The 9,245-nt window shown below is 43.1% G+C and overlaps 1 protein-coding gene across 2 annotated transcripts; it reads left to right on the top strand.

Moving 5' to 3' along the window:
• Nucleotides 1-248: 248 nt before the first annotated feature.
• On the top strand, nt 249-8,908 carry nsrp1 (nuclear speckle splicing regulatory protein 1). Of its 2 annotated transcripts, XM_083777667.1 has the most exons (9): nt 249-441; nt 1,780-1,873; nt 2,222-2,278; nt 2,414-2,542; nt 3,831-3,890; nt 4,307-4,420; nt 6,649-6,856; nt 7,588-7,690; nt 7,805-8,908. In XM_083777667.1, exons 1-9 carry the CDS (start codon nt 374-376, stop codon nt 8,787-8,789), a joined length of 1,818 nt encoding a protein of 605 aa, XP_083633793.1. In that variant the 5' UTR covers nt 249-373; the 3' UTR covers nt 8,790-8,908. The 2 variants fall into 2 exon arrangements, with proteins under 2 accessions (XP_083633793.1, XP_083633794.1); XM_083777668.1 differs by lacking the exons at nt 3,831-3,890; nt 4,307-4,420 and having other exon boundaries at nt 263-441.
• Nucleotides 8,909-9,245: the final 337 nt, after the last annotated feature.

The following is a 9,245-nucleotide window of genomic DNA, read 5'->3' as shown; positions in this document are numbered from 1 at the left end:
TGAGGTTAGGTTTAGGCATAGTTTGTGTGAGGTTAAGGACAGGTTTAAAGGTTAGGTTTAATCATATTTATAACCACCGTGGTTACATGATTTTATTATGACTGGTTAAACCACGCCCACTTGGTCGAAAGCTCTGCGAAAAAAGTCCCCTCTCGCACTGCTGCTGCCAGCTGCACACGTCACGTTTGCACTTTCGCGATAAAGTGACCAAAGCTGTGTCAATCAAATAAAAATGAATCAACGGACAACAGTGGTCAGATATTTAGTGCAGGCCTTTCAAATAAATATTTAATATGAACCGAACAGCGAACACTGAATACAACCCGTAGTTCTGTGATTCTGTCCCGCTGTATGACAGGCTTGTTTTGTATTTATGTTCGAATGTGCCGTTTTTGGATCCAGTCAGAAGACTCAGAGCAACATGGCGTTCCCCAGTAAACAGTAAGTATGTTGCAGTTGCGGATATAAGATACCGTCGTTGTGGAGACGTGTAGCTCGATCGATCATAACGAAAGCTATGCAATTAATGCACAGATATTGTGTAATGATGGTGGGCTGGGACCGTGTCGGTCGATTTACTTATTGCTACCGCGTTTGCTTGATTATTAATCGTCAAGTACGTGCGCCAATAATGAAGCATAATTATGTTAACTGTTGTGATCAAAAAAGAGGTTCAGAGTATTCTGAATAAAAAAGGACAATTAGAAATAACATGCATATGCATTTTTAAATTTAAACAAATAAAGATCCACCCAAAGTCAACAGGATTGGATTGCCACACAGTCATGTTTCAACTGATATGCAAAATTACGCCCTAATACCAAGTAATATTCCGTTTCATTAGTATCATAAATTCACAACTGCAGATGTATGTAGACGTATTTATATTTGCTTGCATGAGAATGTATTATTTAACACACAATTTGAATTATGTGGTTTGGTTGTGGTTCTCTGTATTGCCTGGTATTATGAAGGTACAGTACATGCAAGTGAAGCAGGTGACAAGATTGACGCAAACAGAACTTTGCCAAATTCGGCCTTCTCTATCAAATAATCTCTATGAAAAATATGAATATTCATAGAGCTGGGGACTTGATTTATAGTTGGGAACCAAATAGACCCTTTTGGGTGTGTAACTCCTAACTACAAATGTACACTATACACCATCAGAGTTAAATTGGCACTGATAATTTTGCAGTGTAGATTAGGGTCCAGGAGATACAATAAAGTATCGATGGGGGGTCCGTGGCCTGATGCGTGTCAAAGTGGGGGTCCTTGAAAAGTAGCTCAAGAATTTAGACGTTTTCCCAGGACCCAAACTAGTGAAAGTAGCAGATCTGCAAGCTCACAATTCGCCGTTTGTGTTTGATTGATTGATTGAAAATTGTATTCCCAGTATGTAGAATGTACCCGAGAAACAGGAACAGTCACAGCCACAGGCTGATGTCATGTCAAGGTTGTAGATCTGGTTGAGGTTGTTGATCGGCTATTTTCACGGCTTCTTAAACTTTTTTCTTATGTATTGATGGAAATGATTAGATTTTTCATTTTTATTTGTGAATTACAGTACTTCTAAAAAAATATGTTGGAATTGTCTTCTAACTCATAGCTTGATGTTTTCTTTCTTTCTTTTATTTTTTTACAGTATATCTTTTATGTAGGAAACGAATAAAGGGTCACAAGTACATAATCCCCTGTACCCATAAAAATTGGTCCTCTACAATGCTCTATAGAAACAATGCTCTATTCTATTCCATGTGTGTTGGATCTTCTCCACAGGTATGGGCTGCTCTTGTCCCAGAAGAAGGGAACATCTAAGGCTCCAAACCTATTGCAGAGACCTTCAGTGTTTGGTGATGACTCTGATGATGAGGTAGTCACAGTATTTTTTTAATAAAATAGTAGGTGCATTAGAAATAGTTGTTTTCAATGCGTTTTTCTTTTTTCCCCCTGCAGGCTAGGTTTTTTTGTTCCTTAGTTTTGTCCGTTTTTTATTTCTGTATTATGGTTATTCAGTGGAGGATATACTGTATGCGTTTGTAGCTAATATCCTGTACCGTTTTCCTACTGAAACAAACACCAGATATTGAATATAGTATTTCCTCAACCCCCAACCTTTTGTATTCGTCAAGCCCCTCCAGATAGCATGTTATTGGGTGGCGACAGCCCAAATTGACTGACTGAAGGTGTATTTAGCATTTGATGCTTTGTGTTCATACAGACCTCAGTGGGAGAGAGTCTACAGAAAGAGGCTGTGAAGAAGAGGATGATGAAGCAGGTACAGTCGGATGGAGTTCTGTGCAAAGTGCAGGCAACCATTTTGGATCTAATGATTATCAAACATTAGCCCATGTTTCTGCGGCCTTCATGTTCTCTTCTCTCTGTCTCTTGTGTTTTCTTTGTCCTACATCAGACTCGCTTGGAGATGCACAAGGCCTTGGAACAGGACAGCACTGTGTACGACTATGATGCTGTGTATGATGACATTCAGCAAAAGAGGCTGGAGAGCAACAAAAAAGTTCTAGGGGGAGCGGAGAAAAAGGTGAAGTCCAATTGAACGGTAACATGTAAACCCAGCAGTCCAGCTAGTATTGGGCCTGCATCCTTTTCAAATGGTATCCCAGGAGTGTAATTTAAGGGGGCAGGGGACACACGGTGTGTAGATGCCTAGGCATGTCATAATAATAATAGCACTCAAAGTCACTTTAAATGTGTTTGTGGGGTCGACGGAAAAACTGTATTTGGGGGGGGGAAAGTATTAAAAGCAACAAAACGGCAAAGGGGGCGTCTCTGACGTGTTTGTGGCGGCGGCAGCCACAGAGACAGCCCTGTTGCCCCAGGTTCGGAGCCTGGTCCCGGGGACCTCAAGGAGATCGCCATCACTGGACCTGAGGGAACGGGACGGGACATGCAGCTGGAGGAGGTCAGACAGGTAGGGGCAGCCAGGCTGTGTGGACGGAGTGCCTTGTAGGTGGTGAGCAACATTTTAAAGTGGATTCTTTGTTTGACAGGCAGCCAGTGGAGGTCGTGGAGGACTGGTGTGATATGGTCTCTGGAGCGGGTACTGGTGAGCAGGCGGGCAGCTGAGTTTTGAACATATTGGAGTCTATTGAGGGCTTTGGAGCTGGTGGGATGTTGTTGCAGTAGATGAGTGTTCTGGCGCCAGTGAATTCAGAGGGGGGGGGGGGGGGGGGTGCAATGTTCTTAAGGTGGAAGAAGGCTGTGGTTCACGTGGGAAAGGAATGGGGTCAAAAATGACACCAAGGTTGTTGTTGTGGGTGGAGGTTTTGACAGGGGAGCCATCGATGTTAAGTGAGAAGTCCTGAGTGGAGCGGGTAAGGGAGTTGGGGCCAATGATGATGATTTGTGATTTATTGTTGAGTTTGAGAGTTATTTTGCATCCAGGTTTTTATGTCTGTGAGGCATGTGGTGGAGTGGGTGGCTGTGGTGATGGTCGTGGTAAAGTTGTGTGTCATCATATCGGTGAAATTTAAGGCCATGATGGCGGAGCATCTGTCCGAGGGGAAGGATGTATAATGGTGAAGAGCAGGGGACCAGGCACTGGGGGCCTCGGTCTACGGAGTATATAGGGTTTATGTTTAAGTTGTTTCCATTCTCACTTACAACTCCCTTCAGCCAGCCAACAGCGTGTGTGTGTGATGTATCAGACAGTATTGATGTTGGCTAACATCTCTTTGTGAACGTCTTCAAGTTGGCTAGCCATAGGAAATGTCATTGTTGAATTGCACCACTCGGCTTCTTCACTCAACACATAATATGAAAGTATTTTATTTTTTGGAAAATAACTTACTGTGTCGTTAACTCAGCAGGAACAACTGCCCCAACAGGTGATAGGCAGTGAGCAGGGACAGTTTGTAGAAAGTGGAGAGGTAAGTGAGAATTATACATTATAGCAGTGTAGTTCTCAAACGTTGTGCCAAGGACTCCCAAGTTGATGTATATTTGACCGCGTACCAAGAAGCAAGAAAAATTGCAGATTTACAAGCCCAAATCGCAGCACAAAGTGGAGTGCTTCAGTGCTATGAGCTTGCATATCTGCTATTTTGGAATAGACAAAGTATAAAATAATAAGTATAAAAGTGGTTCAAATGATTGTGACGCTATATTCACACCATTTTGAGAACCAATGAATTATAGAATGAAGCCATAAGGTACAAGAGGCCGTGGTACTGTACAGTATATTGCATCATACCACGGATATTTTCTATTCTAAATGACTTCAGCATATGTTACTGTTATTTTAAAAGATGTACTGAGCTGGTACTTTTTGTTATGTTTATTTTAGCTGGATCAGCAGCAGGCAGGGGTCAGTGGCAGCTCAGACAAAGGAGTGCAAGATGGAAGAATATCTGTTGCAGATCAGAAGCAATTTTGGTCGTGTTTTGTTCCTCCTAGGGCGGTATGTGAAAAACTAAAGTCCCATTGAGGATTTGTGGCTGTACTACCTGTGTACCTAGGAATCAAAATTCCCCATGGTATCCTAATGTCCCATCTTTCTGGTTTCAAAGTCTATCTTTCTGGTCCCGTATCACACTATACTTGCTGCCATAGTGCTCGGTACCATATTAGCCTGGCATGGCCAGACTAATATTTGTAGAGCTGTTCTCCTATTATTGTATGACATGCGCAGATTAGGGATTCCAAGATTCATCATGTGGTTAAATAGCTCCTGTCGGCGGGAATCTGTGTAGAACATGCTTTTCCATGGGGCAAATAAAACCATATTTGCATACTGGGCCCTCATTGGTTCACCCCACAACTTCAGGGGCAGGGAAATCCAAACACAACTGAGCGGGGCCAGACTAATCTGCCGAGAGCACAGATTTGTCTGGTTTCCAGGCTATGTTGGTGCCTTGTGTAAAGTGTGTGTGTGTGAATGGGTGGATGCATCATTTACATAAATGCACAATGTTTCTGTCTCAAGTTCGACAAGCAGCCTGCACACTGCCGATTGCACTGTGTAAAACATTTTAAAGATTGAATAAGAAAAGGAAAATTATCTGTACTAGTCCTTACCCGTTGTGAGATATTTGCCCCCCCCCCCCCTTGTGGCCGTGAAGGGTACTGCGCCCGGGTGCGTTTGTAATTGACTAATAAATTAATTAATAATCATTAATGTGTCAAATCGAAAAAAGGGCTTCGTTACGCCCTCCATATGCATATGGTCAATGCCTGTGTGAAAAGGGAGTGATTGGTGCAGGCAGTAAGGAGTTACGGCACTGTTTCTGACAGACACACACACGGACACACACTCAGACATTGGCTACGTTTACATGAAGGGTGATCATTCAGAATAAATACTTCAGAATAAAATACATCTGATGTAATGTTTTTTGCCGCGGGTTTACATGGGAAATGGTCATTCCGAATGAGTGTTTATATGGAGAAGTGCAGAAGACATGATGCATGTTAATTCGCCATCTGTTGGACACATAAAATATAGGCAGTTCATTCATTGTGACTGTCTCAACAATACAAATATATTACAGACGAAAGACGATACTTTGAAATCCCATCATTTCATTCCGCAGTAGCTTTGAGGCTGCTGGTTGGATAGGCTGCGGCTGCGGCTCCGCTTCTCCGCTGGGAAGGTGATCATCTCGTTTTTATTTGTAGGCCTACTTTATTATTTATCTACAGCACGGCCAGGGCACGCAACACACTGATTATTATTGTATCGGGTCACTCGTTATTTTTGAGAGAGAGAGACAGAGAGAGACCGTTGAACACACACACACACACACACACACACACACATACACACATCAGGGTTATCGTCATCTGCTGCTGCTCCACGTTTTTTTGTGGATTTCGGATCTGAAAAAAGGAACGAAATAACGCGCTCTATGTGCAAACTCCTCGGCGCGCCTTGGATATGAGCGCCATTGGAGCATGCTCAGAAAGACCAGAATGAACTTACATCCGAATTAGTGTATACATGAGTCCAATTTTCTTTCAATCGCATTGTACATCGGAGTAATCCGGCCAGTGACATCGGAATGGTTTTTAGATCGCATCGAGCGTTTTCATTCGGATGTAAGTTTTTGTAGGTGTTTACATAACAACGTTTAATAGGATTGAAATTCTATTCGGAATGAAAAGGGGATTTAACTGCTCATGTAAACGTAGCCATTGTTAGAATTATAGTATGATGATGATGATGATGATGATGATTGTCTAACTGTTGACATTGAAACGATAGTGAAAATGAATCAGCCATGCAAAAAACACTCATTCGATGTTAATGAGACTGTCATTCACTGTCTATGGGGAAAGATTGACTAGTGGCTATATCTATACCTATATCTATACCTTATCCCTAAACTTATTTGCCATTTTTTACTATTTTGAAAACCCCTTTAAAATAGTTCAAATAGCTGATCTACAATGTGTCGATGTAGATCGGCTAGTTGAACAATTTTTTTGTTGTTTTTCAAAATAGTAAAAAATGCCAAATAAGTTCAGGGTGGCGCAAGATAGGGCCCTAGGTGCATACTTGTAGTACAGCAGAAGAGCCACTTCTGGGACGTAACACCGGAACACATTCGCTACTCTAACACTTGACGGTGTTGCACGAAGGCAATAAGTTAATGGCAGACATGTTTTATCTTGTCTCTTGTCACACAGCCAAAGTACATTAATCAGCTGATGAAAGCAGTAGAATACAGAAAGAAAGAACAGGAACGGAGGGATGACAGGAAGATCCAGAAGGAGAGGGAGACCGAGGGGGAGCAGTTTGCCGATAAGGAGGCCTACGTCACGTCTGCCTACAGGCAGAAACTGCAGGAGAGGAAGGAGGAGCTGGAGAAGGAGAAGAGAGAGGCTGCAATGGAAGGTCAATTGACGTAACCCATTAATACCAGATTCTACAAATGCCTTCTAAACCAGTAGTTCTCAAACGTTTTCGTGCCAATATATTTATATATATTATAAATGTTATAATTTATATATATTTGACCACGGACCCCCCCACCCCTCCCTGTTAGAAAATAGCAGATGTGCAAGCTCGCAGTGCGGTACAAAGTGACACGCTTGTATGCTTATAGATCTGCTATTTTTGAGAACCACTGTTTTAAATCTAAAGAGTTTTCTGAAAAACCTATGTTGCTGTTACTATATACTAACTAAAATCAAAAATTACGCAGATGCTTTGGAAATTATCCAACCCAAAATATTAAAGGACCATACCGATGGTCTGACTATATATTATTGACTATAACTCGCAATATATATTTTTTGTTTTCAAGGAAATTATTTAATTAAGTTTATTCCAGTACAGTACAGCTGCTAGGCCCAACATGCTAAATATAATTGCATACCGTTATTTTGCGTGAAAATTACATTGTTTTTTAAAGCGTGGATTGACTTTACAAGACTAGCTGAAGTTAGTCCCTGGGGAAAAGATTGATTCACAAACTAAATTCAGACATTAACCTTGCTGTGCTGTTTAGCCGACATTGTCTCAAATATTCAGTTAAGTTCTGTTACGTTTTCAGGGCTTTGGATAAAATATGAACATATGTGTAATCTAGAAATAAAGCCTGTCTTTCTGTCTGCCATCATCAGCTGCCCTGGATGTGAAGAAACAGAAGGACTTAAGTGGCTTCTACAGACACCTGCTGAATCAGACCGTCGGAGAAGAGGAGATACCAGACCGCTCGGTTGTGAAGTCAGTCAATACCTCATTGAAGCAACAATTTTATACAATTCACTACGATCGAATCATATACATAGGCATCCTTTTTCCTTTCTAATTTGAATCCGTCGTTCATGACTTCCATAGAAATCCGAGCTCCAAGGTTGCAGACATCACCGAGAGAACGTCGCCTCTTCCGTCGCCTACATTGCCAGCCTCCGGTGACCACGGCCCCAGTTCACACAGCGACAGCGAGGAAGGGCAGGATCAGAAGTCTGCCTTCAGCAAGCCTGGGACCGCCTCCACACTCTCCAAACGCCACTACAGACAGAGGTCACCTGCATCGGGGAGCGGAGAAGACGAGGACAGGGAAAGAGAGAAGAGGAGCCACAGAGACCGCGAAAGAGATAGAGGGAGGGACAAAAACCGTGAGAAGGAGAGAGACCGACACAGAGATAGAGACCGAGAGAGAGACGACAGGCACGGTGCGAGGAGAGACGACAAGGACAGGAGGAAAGAAAGGGACAGAGAGGATGACAGAAGTAGGGGAAGGAAGGAAGCGGAGAGAGAGGACAGGCAAGGAAGGAGAGAACGGAGTCCCAAAGAAAGAGAGCGGGGTAAGGAAGGAGAGAGGGAAAAGAGGCGAGACTCGGAAGAGGACAAAGGGAAAGGGAAGGGGAGGGACAAAGCGAAAGAGAGTAGGAAGGACTTGGAGAAGACGGCGCCGACAGACACGAAGAAGATAGACTTGGAGAAGACAGACACGCAGAGGATAGAGGTGGCAGGCGAGGGAGTGAAGAAGGGGGAAGAGGACAGTGTGGAGAAGGGAAAGAAGCTAGAAGAGGACAGTGTGGAGAAGGGAAAAAAGGCAGAAGACGACAGTGTGGAGAAGGGAAAAAAGGCAGAAGACGACAGTGTGGAGAAGGAAAAGAAGGCAGAAGACGACAGTGTGGAGAAGGGAAAGAAGGCAGAAGACGACAGTGTGGAGAAAGAGAGAGTAGAAGAAGAGGAGAGAGTGGATAAGTTTGCCAAGCGTAGCAGCGATCAGACTGTGAGCTCGGCAAGAGATCGTTATCTAGCCAGACAGATGTCACGCGCAGGGAGCAAGGCCTACGTTGAGAAGGAGGACTGAGGCTGGATGGACACTACCACACAGATTCAATTAAAGCACAGGTTTTCAAAGTGGGGGCTGGCACAATGCCGGGGCAAATTGGAAAGTAATGGAAAATTAAATAAAAATAAAATTACATTGTGTGTGTGTGTGTGTGTGTGTGGGGTCGTGCATGCACCGTTTATTTCCAAATAGTAGCCCTTTACTCTCATAGCCGTCCACTACCTAATAACAGCCCTAGGTCTGACACCATTTTATGTAATAAACGCCTCTTCCAAATAATAGCCCCCGTCCGTATAAACGCCTGGGCCTTTATTTGCAAACTTAGTCAGCCTCATTTATATTTTGTTGAATGACGGTGTGCCGGAAATAGAAGATCTAAAAGCTCCACATTGAACAACATCACCACCCCCGTGGTTCAACCAGCAGGGATGGTGATGTGCTCTCTCAATATTAAATGAAAAGACAAAAGGCCCG

Source organism: Protomyctophum parallelum (genome assembly GCF_964188405.1).
Source record: "Protomyctophum parallelum genome assembly, chromosome: 1".
In the NCBI taxonomy this organism is placed as follows: Eukaryota; Metazoa; Chordata; class Actinopteri; order Myctophiformes; family Myctophidae; genus Protomyctophum; species Protomyctophum parallelum.
The sequence above is the reverse complement of the archived record's forward strand: the minus strand, read 5'-3'. Positions and strand labels throughout refer to the sequence as shown.